General features: G+C 46.9%; 1 protein-coding gene across 3 annotated transcripts in view; it reads left to right on the top strand.

The window, feature by feature from the left end:
* The window catches only part of LOC118391429 (splicing regulator ARVCF-like), a 32,906-nt gene extending 28,855 nt beyond the window's left edge, over window positions 1-4,051 (top strand). For 2 of the 3 annotated variants that reach the window (XM_035782818.2, XM_035782816.2), the window contains 8 exons: window positions 476-603; window positions 834-984; window positions 1,086-1,278; window positions 1,410-1,521; window positions 1,668-1,755; window positions 2,561-2,625; window positions 3,134-3,227; window positions 3,379-4,051. In XM_035782818.2, the coding sequence (XP_035638711.1) occupies window positions 476-603; window positions 834-984; window positions 1,086-1,278; window positions 1,410-1,521; window positions 1,668-1,755; window positions 2,561-2,625; window positions 3,134-3,226 (830 nt within the window). In that variant the 3' untranslated portion in view covers window position 3,227; window positions 3,379-4,051. The remainder of the gene's footprint in view (window positions 1-475; window positions 604-833; window positions 985-1,085; window positions 1,279-1,409; window positions 1,522-1,667; window positions 1,756-2,560; window positions 2,626-3,133; window positions 3,228-3,378) is intronic. The other variant, XM_035782817.2, reaches the window with a different exon arrangement.
* Window positions 4,052-18,961: the final 14,910 nt, after the last annotated feature.

The following is an 18,961-nucleotide window of genomic DNA, read 5'->3' as shown; positions in this document are numbered from 1 at the left end:
TGATAATTTTGTGCTTCATAGTCTGTCTATATTCTCTAGAGGAGGCATCTGATAGATGATAAATATTTGCTCCTTGTCTTGCAGTGATCTGTTCATGGTTCTAGACCATAAAACCATGACTATGAAAGAAGAGGTGTTTTGAGATTTTGTCTTTGATGTCATAGGAAACAACTATTGCATTTTTTATATCATCCTGCGCTAAATCATCACACTTCGGCCTAAAAACTCCAAGCTGTCAGAAAAAGTATACTCTACTACTTCATAAAAGAAACAGTAGGGTGCAAGTCGTCAGTTCCATCACATCGGTTTTTCACTATGAAGTCTGAACTGTGCTAGCTTTATAAGCGCTATATGTGCTGTTTGGTTGCTGATGGGTGGATTGAGAATCCACTGTGTCTCATCATATCAGTTCCAATGTGTATGAGAGTTCTCTACTGGTTGCAGATGTGCTGTTTCTCTCCCTCTTTCTCTGTAGGTCTGGAGCTGCTGTACCAGCCAGAGGTGGTGAGGCTGTACCTGTCTCTCCTCACTCGCAGTCAAAACCACAACACCCTGGAGGCAGCAGCCGGAGCTCTGCAGAACCTTGCTGCAGGTCACTGGGCTGTGAGTGAAGGGCAAAGGGGGAGAAGTTTATCTGAGGCTGTGGGAGAACAGAATATTTGTTTCTCATCCCCTCTCTACCCCCCCCCCCCTTTGTGATGGGTGTAATGAAATGTGGTTGAAAAGCTAGCATGTATATAAAAGTATGATGTGTGAATCCTCACAAGTAGCACAATAGGAGTGTGCAATTTATACATGACATCCTATTATTCTCTCTCTGTGCCTTTTCTCAGTGGTCCAGTTACATCCGGGCCACAGTTAGGAAGGAGAAAGGTCTGCCTGTCCTGGTGGAGCTACTGCGTTCAGATGGTGATAAAGTGGTCCGAGCTGTAGCTATTGCTCTACGCAACCTGGCCATAGATCGACGGAACAAAGACCTCATAGGTACATGCACATAAACACGTATGCACACATCAATGCATGCACATACACGCGAGTGCACACACACACACACACGATACATAATTTTACCCTTTGCCCCATAGGAAGCTATGCCATGAGGGACCTGGTCAGTAACCTGCCCAGTGGTCAGCAGCGACCAGCCAAGAACCTGGAAGGGGACACAGTGGTGGCCATTCTGAACACTATCCATGAGATCATCTCAGACAGCCCTGAGAATGCCCGTGGTCTCATACAGGGTCACGGCATCCAGAAACTGGTGGCCATCAACAAGACAAGGTAGATTATCATAGCATAGTATCTTTGGTGTTGGTTATGGGAGATGGTTTCAATTGGCTAGATGCTCAGTTCACCTTGTTGTACTCTCTCCTTTATGCTAGCTCTGGTTTATTCTGTTGTTTCTTTGCTAGCCAATCTGTGCGGGAGACCAAAGCAGCATCTCATGTCCTACAGACAGTGTGGGCCTACAAGGACCTGAGAAATAGCCTCTACAAGGGAGGCTGGAACAAGAGCCACTTTAAGGTTTCGCATGGCATGCTGTAGAAGGCTGTATTCCCCATTCACTACACAGTCCAAATGGGTGGCACAAACAGTCTGATATTGAGCACTATATGGGACACAATTAGTTCAGAATGGCATACTGAGTCTTCTTTTTTTTTAACCTTCAGTCAACCACTAGTGGAATACCCAAAAAAACTAAGACCGGAAAGGCAGCCTATGATGACATCACACTCCCTCTGATGGAGAAAAACCAAGGTCAGCATGAGACTGTAGCTTCAGCATAAGTGTGTGTGTGTGTGTGTAGGGAGATTGACATCGAAATTGGAAGTCTATCCATTCCTGAGGACATCGGGAAATGTTTTCAAAATCAGCCACTAGGGGCAACAGTGAGCGCTATTACTATCAAGTAGACTTGAGTAATCCCATGACTGGATCAGGTTAGTTGTTTGATCCCAGTCGTGGACACTGTTTTTTGTCATATCCCAAACAATAACCTTTACCTTAACCATTCGGAATGAGTGCCTACCTTTACCCTTAACTTCGGTTTGGAGAAATGGAACATACAGGGCAGCAGGAGTCAACCCACGGATTCAAAAACACTTCAATATTTGATCTTTGGAGCAAATTCAAACTTTTCCTAATTTAGAGAACGTGGATGAATGTCTAATTCTGCAGTGAGACTGTGAGAACTTGTTGAAAGTGTGTGTGTTCATGCAGATGTAGGATCTTCATTTGAGCCAGTTTTCTACAGTAGGAAAATAATCATGCACCCAGAGGACATTTGGATTATTATGTGGATTGCAATGAATAGACATTTTTGTCTGTGTTTCTTTAGGGCAAATCAATTCTGAAATTTCAAAGTGGAAATTACAAACTTACATTTTAGAAGCCTTTTTAAAACTCAAATACACTACAAGTTTACATTTCCTGCTGTGCAGGAAAATTGTCAGAAACAAAAGAGTGATTAAATGAAGATCCTACATCTGTGTGTGAGCCTGTTTCTTGTCATTTGAACACAAAATGACCTTTGTTTATTGTATACTGTCTGTTTTTCCCACAGATGGATACTCCACCGTGGAGCTGAGTGACAGAGTGGGTGATGGGTTACTCCAGGTCAGTAACACGGTACATATGAGCTCCTTACTATACCTAAGATCAGGAGTTTTTCAATGGTGACTCACAAGATTTTAAGGGCCAGCGCAGTGAAAAATGTGATTTTCTTGTGTTTTATATCTATTTCCACACTATGAGGTTGGAATAACACTGTTGTAGTGCCATTTTATTGTAAGAGCTGTTTTAAAAGACTGAACATTTCTACCAGTTTTGGTGGGATGGAGGTTTGGCTTGCCTAGTGACATCACCAGGCGGTAAATTAGTTGGACCAATAAGAAAGAGTTCTAAACCTCTCTGCTAATAACAGACCACTCAGACCACTCCCAGACAATCCTAGCAAAATTGTTCCTTGAGAAATGGCTCTTTACTAAGAAGCTATTTTTGTGTTTTTTTTTTTTTACAATTTTAATTGAAAACAATCATAGTGTGGTACTTACCTGTTACTCAGAAATGATTTGATATTGAGATACAAACAGCCGTATTGGACCTTTAACTAAATAATGGTTCTATTTTGTTGCAGAGTATCCCAGAGAGGAAGCACTTCATCCGGGCTGGAAGGCCTGCAGTGGGTCTGGTGGAACGCAAACCTCCACCCCTCGATTCCTGGGTCTGAGGTTGGCAGAAGGGATTATAGAGCAGGAAAATGACATTTCACTTAACCATTTTAGGATTGATGTTATACACATGTTCATTGCTTTTGCTATTGGGGGAGTCATAGATTACGAAAAAAATGGATCATTGTTCTTTTTCTTTTTTTGTTTACAGGAGACGTGGCAGTAAAAGAGCAAGTGGAACATCAACATTTGTGGAGGTCATTGTGGTGTTTATTCTTTAGACGGACTTTCTGTAGGTCAATTCACCATTCAGGACAACATGGTTATTCTCCCGCCAGATAATCAGAATGGAGTGAATATAGGATCTTACATTTACATGTTCAAAGTGTTATTCAAACTCTGGCTGCAGTTGAACATAACCTCTACTATATTTTATACATACTGGACAGTGGGATGAGTGGAGTGACACAGCTGAATGTAGTGCAGGATGAAAAACACAATACTAACACTTTCTATGAAATTAGGATTTGTCAAAACAATTTTTTTTCTTGACCTGCCTTTTCCTCCAGTATTTCCATACTGTGTTGTTTCACTTCTGCAAATTGTGCATTACTTTCATGTGAGAGACAAGTTGGAAATGGGATTGTAAATGTGTAATAAAAGATTCATATTCTAAATGAAGGCATTTATATTGTAATATTCATGTTATTTATTAACAGTTGTGAACGTTATCTTGTAACCAAAAATGGATTGGATACGTTAACATTATACACTAGTAATAGTGCCATTTTATCAGGAGCTGACATGATGAATTTGCTATATGCAGTGTTTGTTCTTGCATCGCGATGTTGAATTGAAAATGTAAGCAAATAAAATCCATAATTTGTCAATGTTGTATGGACTTAAATTTATCATCTTTGATCTTTGTTCTCATCTTTTTCTATTGGGACAAGGGCCAGGGGTGTATTCCACATACAGTTTAATAGCAGTGTGGTTATTTTACTTTCAGCATTATTTTACTTTCAGCAATGGACAGTTCCATATGATCGCAGTCTTGCTAAACTACAGTGCTTGGAACAGAGACGAGAAACACAAACGAAATGAAGGGTGTGTTCGGAGCATTGTCCGTTCATAAATTCAGAGCGTTCTGGCCGAGAAGTAGGGTTGAACGGCAGTCAAGCACGTCCGTCCCCTCACCCCGACCTGGACGCGAACCAGGGATGCTCTGCACACGTCAACGGTCACCCTCGAAGCATCGCTACCCATCGCTCCACAAATGCCGCGGCTCTTGCAGAGCACGGAGAACCATTCAAGGTCTCAGAGCAAGTGACGTCACCGATTGAAACGCTACTAGCACGCACCACCGCTAACTAGCTAGCCATTTCACTCCCAAGCTAACTGGCTAAAGTTGGCTAGCTTACTAGCCACTTACAGTCAAGCGAGAGAACACCTTACTCTGAACATTTTATGCCCTAGCAGAGATGGTGTTTTCATGTTATCTAGAGAGTTAGTGACTAACTGTGCTGCTGGCAACAATTTAATTACTCAACATTTACTGACACCAGTCATATTCAACGGGTGTTTCACGTTCATAAATTCATCAGTTATTCTGCGCTCTGTTACACTCAGGCGAGAGTGCTCTGAAATTGAAGTAGATCGCCAGAGTGAATTTACGAAACAAGTGTGCAGCAAGTTTGAAGGATAATGCATTTTTTTGTTTATTATACCGTTGATGATATCACTTCTTTGTTTACTTTAGCCAATGAATGACACATTTGTTACAAGATGAAACCAAAATATACTCAGCCAAAGGTGAAAAAAAGGTAGCTACGTTTGAATACACGACTCAAGTTCAGCACATCAGGTTTGCTAACAGCTTGCTAGCAACACATTGCTGTCCACCAAATTGGATGGTAGTTATCAATCTCATGTGGCTCGCTAAATTCATGTTATCTGAAATGCGCTAGCTAGCAGGCAAGAGCTAACTATGTTAGCTAAAGTTTGAATGCTGTCTTTCAATCATAAATATAAAAAAGAAAAGATTATCTAACTAATAATGCTGGAAAAAGTTTTAGAAAAACACTGCTTTTTTCTTAGGTCCCAGAAGGAGGGAGGAGTCAATGAAAGGAAATGTTCACATTTATCTGGTGAGGACTTTAAATAATCTATTGGCTAGCTACAGCAGCTAGACAATCTAACTTAATAGATGTCTATTTTTACATTTAAACCTGTTTATTCAATCATGCAGGAGAAGGGCCATCTACAGCCCCCCCTCAGACCACTGCCCTTGTCCCACCGGGCCTCGGTAGCAAGTACCCCCTGCTCTCTCAGCTAAGACAAAGATGTGGATGCCAGTGCAAGAGACCTGGAAAGGAGAACCTTATGATAAGCCTTTGCTCAAATACACCACAGACCTCCCTATTGGTAGGCGCCACTGTAGACTTTGTCCAATAAAACGACCCATCCCCAACCCGACTGATAAGAGTGGTTCAAACATCCAGAGGCCACACTCTGTTTAATCTCAGTGAGGCCAGACTTAGAGAAGCTCACCAGGTAGAAAACCCTCCCTGGTGGTCAGCTGGTTAGGCCAGTGACTCAGACCAGAGCCCACCAAGCAACCCCCCTCTGGAGACCAGAGCCCCCTTGACGTTTTCCTCTCACAGATCCCTTGTTAAGGTGCATGCTGCTGGAGGTGAGGACAGGGGAGGGAGAGGAGATGGTGGCTCCCTATCCCGTTCTCAGGGATCTTTGAGCCTCTGTTCTGATGCACCACCCCTGCTTTCCTCATCCACCGCTATCAGAATAGTTTGAAATGGTACCAGGCCGTGCGCAATGAGAAGACCAAACATCATGAGAAGAAGCTTGAGCAGCTTTGTGATAAAATAATCCGTATGCTCAGTATTGGCTCAATCCATCCATTTTAAAGGTGTTTTTAAAAAGTTCCAGGCTAACAGGGTATATGAGAGGAAGTGGGTTTGTCAACAAAATCAGAATATTGGCTCTCATAAGCAATATTACTGTTTTCTCTTACTTTTTCCCCCATTATGAGACATCAGAAGGGCCTCATGCTGAAAGAGGTAGGGACTTTATTCTAAATCATTTGAGACATAAAAAAAAGAATCATAGTCATTCTAATGCAATGTCAATAGTTACTGAATTTATTCCCTTCTATGAATGTGATTCTCTTTTGCAAGATACCCTCTACTAATGATTGTAATTACCTATTCCCTGTCCTACCATTTGTTAGCAGGACCCTCTGGTATCCAGGCAAGACCCACCACCACTCTTGATGCTGGGGATGGGATGTCTGTCTTTAAACCCTGCCCAGGAGTGAAGTTAAAATGGCGCCGGAAGAAGTTTTACGTGTGCTCCGGACATGTGCTGACCAACTGGCAGGTGTCTTCACTGACATTTTCAACATGTCCCTGATAGAGTCTAATACCAACATGTTTCAAGCAGACCACCATAGTCCCTGTGCCCAAGAACACAAAGGCAACCTGCTTAAATGACTACAGACCCGTAGCACTCAAGTCCGTAGCAATGAAGTGCTTTGAAAGGCTGGTAATGGCTCACATCAACACCATTATCCCATAAACCCTGGTCCCGCACCAATTTGCATACCACTCAAACAGACCCACGGATGATGCAATCTCTATTGCACTCCACACTGCCCTTTCTCACCTGGACAAAAGGAACACTTATGTGAGAATGCTATTCATCGACTACAGCTCAGCGTTCATCACCAAAGTGCGTTCAACACCATAGTAACCTCAAAGCTCTTCACTAAGCTAAGGATCCTGGGACTAAACACCTCCCTCTGCAACTGGATCCTGGACTTCCTGACGGGCCGCCCCCAGGTGGTGAGGGTGGGTAGCAACACATCTGCCATGCTGATCCTCAACACTGGAGCTCCACAGGGGTGCGTGCTCAGTCCCCTCCTGTACTCCCTGTTCACCCACGACTGCATGGCCAGGCACGACTCCAACACCATCATTAAGTTTGCAGACATCACAACAGTGTTAGGCCTGATCACAGACACTGAGACAGCCTATAGGGAGGTCAGAGACCTGGCCGTGTGGTGCCAGAATAACAACCTATCCCTCAACGTAGCCAAGACTAAGGAGATGATTGTGGACTACAGGAAAAGGTGGACCGAGCACGCCCCCATTGCTCGGCCTCTGACCGCAAGGCACTACAGAGGGTTGTGCGTACGGCCCAGTACATCACAGGACCTAAGCTGCCAGCCATCCAGGACCTCTATACCAGGCGGTGTCAGAGGAAGGCCCTAAAAATTGTCTAAGACCCCAGCCACCCCAGTCATAGACTGTTCTCTCTACTACCGCATGGCAAGCGGTACCGGAGTGCCAAGTCTAGGACAAAAAGACTTCTCAACAGTCACTAACTATACATTCATGTACATACTACCTCAATTGGGCCGACCAACCAGTGCTCCCGCACATTGGCTAACCTGGCTATCTGCATTGTGTCCCGCCACCCACCAACCCCTCTTTTACACTACTGCTACTCTCTGTTCATCATATATGCATAGTCACTTTAACCATATGTACATACTACCTCAATCAGCCTGACTAACCGGTGTCTGCATGTAGCCTCTACTTTTATAGCCTCGTTACTATATATAGCCTGTCTTTTTACTGTTGTTTTATTTCTTTACTTACCTATTGTTCCCCTAACACCTTTTTTTGCACCATTGGTTAGAGCCTGTAAGTAAGCATTTCACTGTAAGGTCTACTACACCTGTTGTATTCGGCGCACGTGACAAATAAACTTTGATTTGAAGAGGAAAAGGAGCCCGTCCCCTGTCACCCAGCTGGGCGAGGAGATGGGGCTGCCAGTCATGGCGCCGGCAGCAGTGCCTCAGACTCCCCAGCATCTAATGAGAGTGTCATGCTCAGCCCACCCTACACCCACTCCTCCCCCACAGATACCAGCGTTCCTCCTTACCCTGCTCCTCTTTCTAGCACATCTCTCAACACCCCAATACTTTCCCCTTCCTTCTCTCTCAGTATGTCTTCCAGTGCCCTTAGCACCCCATTACGCACACTGTTATTCAACTCAAAAGCCCCTTGTACCCCGACAACATGGGACTTTTCGCAGGGAGTCAATGCTCCACACCAGGAGCGACATCTCAGGAAATAGGACTACATGTTGTGGGCTGGAGAGCTGTCCACCAGCAGCTAAAGGGACAGTAACTGTGCCAAACCTAAAGACTCTGTAACCATCCCTAAAGCTAGATGTCAAGCAGCTAGATGTCACACTCCATGCCCAGACATGTTCAATATTATAGAGGATACAGTGAAGCTGATTCTGATATGATAAGGAGCAGTGAAATGAAGAAGACTTCAACACCAAAGAAAATAACTGAGAAATGTTCCTGCCATAGCTAAGACTTCCGTATCATCACATGCCAGTCCCACTGAAAGAATCTTAAGATTCCACCAGCTGACCCACGACTACAGAAACCAATGAAACCACCAGCCTCACCTGATGTTTCGTCAACTGAGCTAGACCTTGGGACACCAATCCCAGGCAGTAAGCCAACACTCACCTTCATTTTTTTGATTATTAACAAATGATATTAGGCCACTCTTGGTCATGATTACAGACACCTGTGTCTTTTGACACTATAAACGAGTCATCCCACAGTGTTTGTGATTATACCCTGATGAAGACAGCTTGCCTGTAGAAACGTTGGTAATTACATTTTAGCATCTGAGCTCCTAGTGTGCGGCTCTCTTTTATTTTCAAAAAGTCCTAAGTTGCCATGCAAGTCATCTCCTCAGTCAACTACAGATCAGCAGGAACACAAGTCTCCTCAAGATAAGAAAAGTCCTAAAACCAAGACCTCTGATTCACCTAAATTAACACCAGCACAATCTTCATCAGAGAAGCAGACAGACAAAACTGAGTGTCATTTCAATACATCACCTCAGAGTGTTGTCAGTAGGAAGGCAGGCTGGAGGGAGACGGTTGTTACGCACGCCTCTATGAAGAGGGAACGCAACACCCTGCTACAACTCAATTCTCTGTGAAATGAAAGAGGTATGGGACTGTAGATGTGAGTAAGGATGACAAAGGCAGAAAGAGTGGCACCGTTTACAAGGAATTTATTCCGTCACACGGTAATATGGGGAAAAGGGGCTGGACGGAACCAAAGCAAAGAAAATAAATCTCAAAGCCCCCTCTGCTACCTTACCTGCCTACCCACTACTTACCTAATTTAGCACCACCTGGTGCCCTAACCAAAATACAGGGGGTGTTCCGCCCAGCTCTTACCTAGTGTGCCTAGACTATACTATGGGTATATGTATGCCCGCGGGCCTCTTGCCTAAACACTCCCATGGTGCCTTCCCCTTCCCCCCTGAGAACAAATGAGACAGAATATTAAACAATTTCAAAAACTAAGAAACAAAAGGACACACAAATAAGCTCTATCTGATAATGCAACAAACTAACACAGTACATACCAACTGCCTGTATCACTCTCAGAAACAACAAACATAATATGACCATCAGCCATCAGCCTCCTCTCTCAGCCATCAGCCTCCTCTCTCAGCCATCAGCCTCCTCTCTCAGCCATCAGCCTCCTCTCTCAGCCATGATCTTTCTGCAATGATCTCTCTGCCATGATCTCTCTGCCATGATCTCTCTGCCATGATCTCTCTGCCATGATCTCTCTGCCATGATCTCTCTGCCATGATCTCTCTACTGAACAACAGAATACTGGCTTTTATAACTGGAGAAGGAGTCTAATGGGATACAGCTGTAATTTGACGAGGGGGCGGGGTCAGCTCCAATTAGTCGTGGAGTCGACCCATCAGCTGCTTGGGTTGAATTCAGGAAGCCGTCTCCTGAAACACACTCAAATACACAAGCTCCAACACAGAAACTGGGGAACTTAACAACGGTCAACCAACAAGAGTTTTCCTCCCAGTGACATTCGTCTTAATACTTAAGGTTCTACAATCACAGCTTGTGAGCCAAAGTCAAAGGAGGACAGTGGGAGGAAAGAGAGACCTTCCCTTCCTAGCCTTAGAGACATGAAGGAGACATGTATAGCCCTTTGACAGCCTGTAGTAGCTAAACTCTCCAGCGGATTGTCTAGGGCTCCGACTGACACACAGGCTGTTCCCCTTCCCCTCACCCAAGATTCAGAGTAGAGGTCTTCACGGATCTACCCAGGATCAGAGGATCCAAGAGCCGATCCAGGATCAGAGCTCGTCTATGCGGCCCACCTCCAGCACAACCAACAACCCAGAAAGGAGACCTGCAGCCTCAAACCTGTTCGGTGCAGCCCCAATCCTGTTCAGAGCAAAAAAATGGTTTCTAGACACCGGACAAACCCAGACCAAATAGCTACCCCCCTCAACAAAAAAAATCCCTGAATTATAGAGGTACTCCTTTCCGGAGAAGTGAGGGGAATTTAACAACTACCTCTAGGGGCCTGGCAATCTCCCATGATTGTCCATCTCAGAGTAAAGCCTCATATTCTGCCACACTACCACAGGGGGGAAAGAAAGAAAGAGAAAGAGAGAGAGAGAGAGGTGTCCACCCTCACCCAGAAGACTTTAGAAAGAAAACAAGACTGCTAGAGGACATGAGGACTTTAGAACTAAAGTCAAAATACAATGCACCAACTCAAAAACCCTCTAACTCTCACAAGGGTTGGACAAATGTACCCTCACCCTTCCAGAATCCTCCACCTTGCGAGAAATGGTTCTCAGTCACACTCCAAGAAGACCAAATGCACCCACTCACCCACAGCTCAGATTAACTGTAAATTAATATGGATTAAGTACAAGTGAAAGAGTAGACGCTTGTTGCTATGGAATAGTAGTCAGAGATGTTTTGCATTCTACAAGATCTGTGTGTGATGGGTTAGGACATGAATGGAAGTGAGTGTGCCAAAGGGCACTTGTTTATCTATGACTGTGTGTTCACTAGCTACTTATCTACAGTATATTTAGTGGGGGAAAAAAGTATTTAGTCAGCCACCAATTGTGCAAGTTCTCCCACTTAAAAAGATGAGAGAGGCCTGTAATTTCCATCATAGGTACACTTCAACTATGACAGACAAAATGAGAAAAAAAATCCAGAAAATCACATGGTAGGATGAAAATTACAGGCCTCTCTCATCTTTTTAAGTGGGAGAACTTGCACAATTGGTGGCTGACTAAATACTTTTTTGTCCCACTGTATGTCCTCTGTTCACTCCATTCTGTAGCTAAAGTACCAGGAGAGAAGACAGGCTTTCAGAATATCAGATCCCCCCCCCCTGCCCCACAGAAGATACCTTAGGAGCCAGTGTCCCCTCTCCTGTCCCCCTGCTACAGACCTAGCCTCAGTAGTCCAGAGCCCATGGCACTCAATGACATGGATAAGCTATCTGCTTGGTGTGCCACCCACCTCCACCCCTGGCCTCTGCCCTTCACCTGAAGACCCTGGTACATCCTCCACCCCTGGCCTCTGCCCTTCACCTGAAGACCCCGGTATATCCTCCACCCCTGGCCTCTGCCCTTCACCTGAAGACCCTGGTACATCCTCCACCCCTGGCCTCTGCCCTTCACCTGAAGACCCTGGTACATCCTCCACCCCTGGCCTCTGCCCTTCACCTGAAGACCCTGGTATATCCTCCACCCCTGGCCTCTGCCCTTCACCTGAAGACCCCGGTACACCCTCCACCCCTGGCCTCTGCCCTTCACCTGAAGACCCTGGTACATCCTCCACCCCTGGCCTCTGCCCTTCACCTGAATACCCTGGTACAGCCTCCACCCCTGGCCTCTGCCCTTCACCTGAAGATCCTGGTACATCCTCCACCCCTGGCCTCTGCCCTTCACCTGAATACCCTGGTACAGCCTCCACCCCTGGCCTCTGCCCTTCACCTGAATACCCTGGTACAGCACCCCTGGCCTCTGCCCTTCACCTGAAGACCCTGGTACAGCCTCCACCCCTGGCCTCTGCCCTTCACCTGAATACCCTGGTACAGCCTCCACCCCTGGCCTCTGCCCTTCACCTGAAGACCCTGGTACATCCTCCACCCCTGGCCTCTGCCCTTCACCTGAATACCCTGGTACAGCCTCCACCCCTGGCCTCTGCCCTTCACCTGAAGACCCTGGTACAGCCTCCACCCCTGGCCTCTGCCCTTCACCTGAATACCCTGGTACAGCCTCCACCCCTGGCCTCTGCCCTTCACCTGAAGACCCTGGTATATCCTCCACCCCTGGCCTCTGCCCTTCACCTGAATACCCTGGTACAGCCTCCACCCCTGGCCTCTGCCCTTCACCTGAATACCCTGGTACAGCCTCCACCCCTGGCCTCTGCCCTTCACCCGAAGACCCTGGTACAGCCTCCACCCCTGGCCTCTGCCCTTCACCTGAATACCCTGGTACAGCCTCCACCCCTGGCCTCTGCCCTTCACCTGAATACCCTGGTACAGCCTCCACCCCTGGCCTCTGCCCTTCACCTGAATACCCTGGTACAGCCTCCACCCCTGGCCTCTGCCCTTCACCTGAAGACCCTGGTACAGCCTCCACCCCTGGCCTCTGCCCTTCACCTGAAGACCCTGGTACAGCCTCCACCCCTGGCCTCTGCCCTTCACCTGAAGACCCTGGTACAGCCTCCACCCCTGGCCTCTGCCCTTCACCTGAAGACCCTGGTACAGCCTCCACCCCTGGCCTCTGCCCTTCACCTGAAGACCCTGGTATATCCTCCACCCCTGGCCTCTGCCCTTCACCTGAAGACCCTGGTACAGCCTCCACCCCTGGCCTCTGCCCTTCACCTGAATACCCTGGTACAGCCTCCACCCCTGGCCTCTGCCCTTCACCTGAAGACCCTGGTACAGCCTCCACCCCTGGCCTCTGCCCTTCACCTGAATACCCTGGTACAGCCTCCACCCCTGGCCTCTGCCCTTCACCTGAAGACCCTGGTACAGCCTCCACCCCTGGCCTCTGCCCTTCACCTGAAGACCCTGGTATATCCTCCACCCCTGGCCTCTGCCCTTCACCTGAAGACCCTGGTACAGCCTCCACCCCTGGCCTCTGCCCTTCACCTGAAGACCCTGGTACAGCCTCCACCCCTGGCCTCTGCCCTTCACCTGAAGACCCTGGTATATCCTCCACCCCTGGCCTCTGCCCTTCACCTGAAGACCCTGGTACAGCCTCCACCCCTGGCCTCTGCCCTTCACCTGAATACCCTGGTACAGCCTCCACCCCTGGCCTCTGCCCTTCACCTGAAGACCCTGGTACAGCCTCCACCCCTGGCCTCTGCCCTTCACCTGAATACCCTGGTACAGCCTCCACCCCTGGCCTCTGCCCTTCACCTGAAGACCCTGGTACAGCCTCCACCCCTGGCCTCTGCCCTTCACCTGAAGACCCTGGTACAGCCTCCACCCCTGGCCTCTGCCCTTCACCTGAAGACCCTGGTACAGCCTCCACCCCTGGCCTCTGCCCTTCACCTGAAGACCCTGGTACAGCCTCCACCCCTGGCCTCTGCCCTTCACCTGAAGACCCTGGTACAGCCTCCACCCCTGGCCTCTGCCCTTCACCTGAAGACCCTGGTACAGCCTCCACCCCTGGCCTCTGCCCTTCACCTGAAGACCCTGGTACAGCCTCCACCCCTGGCCTCTGCCCTTCACCTGAAGACCCTGGTATATCCTCCACCCCTGGCCTCTGCCCTTCACCTGAAGACCCTGGTACAGCCTCCACCCCTGGCCTCTGCCCTTCACCTGAAGACCCTGGTACAGCCTCCACCCCTGGCCTCTGCCCTTCACCTGAAGACCCTGGTACAGCCTCCACCCCTGGCCTCTGCCCTTCACCTGAAGACCCTGGTATATCCTCCACCCCTGGCCTCTGCCCTTCACCTGAATACCCTGGTACAGCCTCCACCCCTGGCCTCTGCCCTTCACCTGAAGACCCTGGTACAGCCTCCACCCCTGGCCTCTGCCCTTCACCTGAAGACCCTGGTACAGCCTCCACCCCTGGCCTCTGCCCTTCACCTGAATACCCTGGTACAGCCTCCACCCCTGGCCTCTGCCCTTCACCTGAAGACCCTGGTACAGCCTCCACCCCTGGCCTCTGCCCTTCACCTGAAGACCCTGGTACAGCCTCCACCCCTGGCCTCTGCCCTTCACCTGAAGACCCTGGTACAGCCTCCACCCCTGGCCTCTGCCCTTCACCTGAAGACCCTGGTACAGCCTCCACCCCTGGCCTCTGCCCTTCACCTGAAGACCCTGGTACAGCCTCCACCCCTGGCCTCTGCCCTTCACCTGAAGACCCTGGTACAGCCTCCACCCCTGGCCTCTGCCCTTCACCTGAAGACCCTGGTATATCCTCCACCCCTGGCCTCTGCCCTTCACCTGAAGACCCTGGTACAGCCTCCACCCCTGGCCTCTGCCCTTCACCTGAAGACCCTGGTACAGCCTCCACCCCTGGCCTCTGCCCTTCACCTGAAGACCCTGGTACAGCCTCCACCCCTGGCCTCTGCCCTTCACCTGAAGACCCTGGTACAGCCTCCACCCCTGGCCTCTGCCCTTCACCTGAAGACCCTGGTACAGCCTCCACCCCTGGCCTCCTCCACCCCTGGCCCTTCACCTGAAGACCCTGGTACAGCCTCCACCCCTGGCCTCTGCCCTTCACCTGAAGACCCTGGTACAGCCTCCACCCCTGGCCTCTGCCCTTCACCTGAATACCCTGGTACAGCCTCCACCCCTGGCCTCTGCCCTTCACCTGAAGACCCTGGTACAGCCTCCACCCCTGGCCTCTGCCCTTCACCTGAAGACCCTGGTACAGCCTCCACCCCTGGCCTCTGCCCTTCACCTGAAGACCCTGGTACAGCCTCCACCCCTGGCCTCTGCCCTTCACCTGAAGACCCTGGTACAGCCTCCACCCCTGGCCTCTGCCCTTCACCTGAAGACCCTGGTACAGCCTCCACCCCTGGCCTCTGCCCTTCACCTGAAGACCCTGGTATATCCTCCACCACTGACTCATCTTTTCATTTGGACCCTGGCCAGCCCCCATGGACTGAAGAACTACAACTCCTCCGGCAAAGACTCAGTAGGCCTAGGCCTAAGGGTTCAACCCTTAGTTTCCCAACCACACCCAGCTACCCTCCAGACTAGACGACACACACAGGACAGGTGAAAGAAGGCATATAGTGATCATGCTTGTTTCGCTCACTCTTTTTTCTGCTCTAATGTAGATTTTGTTTTAACACCGAGTGTCCTTATGTTGAAATGAATCATTTGACAGTGTGCTTTCACATTGATCCTCCTCTATTCAGAGGGAAGAGACATCTACACAATCAATGGCATCACCACTGAAACATAATACAAAGATGTGAGTCACACATGCTGCCTTTTAGCTGCACAAAACATGTTTACACACACACACACACGCACGCACGCACGCACGCACGCACACACACACACACACACACACACACACACACACACACACACACACACACACACACACACACACACACACACACACACACACACACACACACACACACACACACACACACAGCCACCCCTGGCTGTAAGATATTTCCCTGGTGTAGTACATGCAGACCCACACGGTATAGACTATGTGTTCACCATAGCTTTATTTAATCTTTTGGGGAGTATTGTCTTTGTGAATTCCCAGGTGAGAGAGGTTAGGTGAGAGAGGTTAGGATGAAAATAAGACTACAACATGCTGCACTGCGGAGCTGCAAGGAGTCAGAAAGCAGCTGTTCAGAGACAGGACTTGCCTGACTAACTGGTGGAAACAGAAGAAGTTCACTTCAACAGGCTGAACATCTGCTCATACAGCTGGGTTGTGTTTCTAACCTGTTCTCTGAGATGTATTTGGATAGAATAATTGAATAAGTACAGAGTCAAATATGTTTTGTAATTATATATTTTCCACTGGACTGGTTGTTTATCACCTTGAATGTATGCTTTTAATGCTTGTGATACTTGCTTTAGTTTGAGATCGGATTTGATCTTGCTTTCATTTTAACAAGCAGTCTGAAGAGTATACTGTTTTATTTCCTGTCCTCAAAATACAGTACACTGTGCATGCTGAATGTTGCACATGTGACCACACGAGGGCAGTCTCATGCCAACCTAAAGATGTCATGACCTAGTTAGTCATAATGAAACGGGAAAAAGGAAATCAGATGCACAAAACACTGATTTTTTATCATTTCTATGTGAATATTGAACATCAATGTGGTCCTTCTGTAGCTCAGTTGGTAGAGCATGGCGCTTGTAACGCCAGGGTAGTGGGTTCGATCCCCGGGACCACCCATACGTAGAATGTATGCACACATGACTGTAAGTCGCTTTGGATAAAAGCGTCTGCTAAATGGCATATATTATTATTATAATAAAACTTTTGACTTATTGAGGACCCTAAATCTATGCAACATTCTGTTTAGATTTCTTTGCTTGCATGATAAGTTACCACATGACAAGCTTCTGATGTGCTTACCCTACAGCACAGACAGACTCTTGTCAGAGGTTCCTTTATTAACCATTCAGTCATGAGTCCACTACATTTCCTTATGTCAGATAGCGCAATGGACACACACACACACACACACACACACACACACACACACACACACACACACACACACACCACGGGTTCTGCTTTGTCTTTATTGAATGTCCAAACCATTCCCTCTGGCCTCTTACAGTTTCTCTCAATCACTTTGGCACATTTTTCAGATGTCAGTGCTATATTTTCAAAACTCAACACAAAGCTCATTACTGATAATGAACCATGTATTTTGTTGAGCACCTTTGATTGTGCATACATTGGAGTTGAACACATCTTTCACCTCCGAGTCATTCAAGTTTGACATACCATGACAACATTTTGTTAGCAAGAAATCATTTTCATAATGGATCATTTTGAAGTGCTAAATAGGAATAATAAAGGGTAACTACAATTTTCCATACAGTATTTAGCCATGTACCGGTATGTACCAATTTTCAAGTTGATTGCAAACGAGTTCATTTGAATCCTAAAAGCCCAACAGGGGTACATTTTGACCTTCTGAAATTGTAGGAATTTGTCAAGCCACTAGTTACTGACAAGAAACAATTTCCGATGATTTTTGTGTTACTACGGAGGAATGAAAAATCACCTCTCTTGTATATATTAGTGGTGTGCTGCTAAGCGAGAAATGTTGACTCAATGGTTTACTTTGTGATAAAAGCACCACATTTTGCACAGAGGTAGATGTACAGTTGAAGTCGGAAGTTTACATACACCTTAGCCAAATACATTTAAACTCCGTTTTTTACAATTCCTGACATTTAATCAGAGTAAAAATTCCCTGTCTTTCAGGTTGTCGATATAGGCCTCGTTTTACTGTGGATATAGATACTTTTGTACCCGTTTCCTTCAGCATCTTCACAAGGTCCTTTGCTGTTGTTCTAGGATTGATTTGCACTTTTTGCACCAAAGTACATTCATCTCTAGGAGACAGAACGCGTCTCCTTCCTGAGCGGTATGACATCATGCATACTATTGTTTGTACAGATGAATGTGGTAGCTTCAGGCATTTGGAAATTGCTCCCAAGGATGAACCAGACTTGTGGTCTACGATTCTTTTCTGAGGTCTTGGCTGATTTCTTTGGATTTTCCCATGATGTCAAGCAAAGAGGCACTGAGTTTGAAGGTAGGCCTTGAAATACATCTACAGCTACACCTCCAATTGACTCAACTGAAGCTTCTAAAGCCAAGGCATAATTTTCTGGAATTTTCCAAGCTGTTTAAAGGCACAGTCAACTTAGTGTATGTAAACTTCTGACCCACTGGAATTGTGATACAGTGAATTATAAGTTTAATTATCTGTTTGTAAACAATTGTTGGAAAAATGACTTGTGTCATGCACAAAGTAGATGTCCTAACCGACTTGCAAAAACTATAGTTTGTTAACAAGGTATTTGTGGAGTGGTTGAAAAACAAGTTTTAATTAGTCTAACCTAAGTGTGTGTAAACTTCCGACTTCAACTGTATGTACCCTGAAAATATATTTATATGGAGCCACCCACGATTTGGGTGTAAATACATATTTAGATTCCAGTCAATGTCTCTATACCAAGTCTAGAGTCTAACATTTTCACTTAGGGGTGTACTCACTTTTGTTGCCAGTGATTTAGACATTAATGGCTGTGTGTTGAGTTATTTTGAGGGGTCAACACATTTGCACTGTTATTCAAGCTGTACATTCACTACTTTACATTGTAGCAAAGTGTCATTTCTTCAGTGTTGTCACATGAAAAGATACATTCAAATATTCACGAAAATGTGAGGGGTGTACTCACTTTTGTGATATACTGTATGTGTGCAAAGTTTTGACCATGTTGTGAAAAATGCTAGTCTTCTTTCTCTTGTTATTGTACTGCTAGATATTGCTGCGCTGTTAGAGCTAGAAACATAAGCGTTTTGCTGCACCTGCAAAACTGTGTAGGCAACCCATAAACTTTTATTATATTTGATTTAATAAATCAATAATTTATTTCCATACATATATGTTTCATATCAATATAATTAACTTTTTCTCATAATAGCAGAAACAAGTGTCATTAATATTAACAATGGACGATTCCACCCTTTCATTGAAAGTAATGCTGCAGCAATGAGGCACTTTCAGAGCAGGGAAGAGAAAACAAATAAGGAAGAAAAAAAAATGTCAGAAAAATGACCACAGTTAACACATTTCTTTTGTAAAAAGACAGGGCCGCTGATAATACTTCAATCATCAGCGAGGCAGAG

This window comes from Oncorhynchus keta, chromosome 12 (genome assembly GCF_023373465.1).
Source record: "Oncorhynchus keta strain PuntledgeMale-10-30-2019 chromosome 12, Oket_V2, whole genome shotgun sequence".
NCBI classification, from domain to species: domain Eukaryota; kingdom Metazoa; phylum Chordata; class Actinopteri; order Salmoniformes; family Salmonidae; genus Oncorhynchus; species Oncorhynchus keta.
This window is presented reverse-complemented; position numbering and strand designations above follow the sequence as displayed.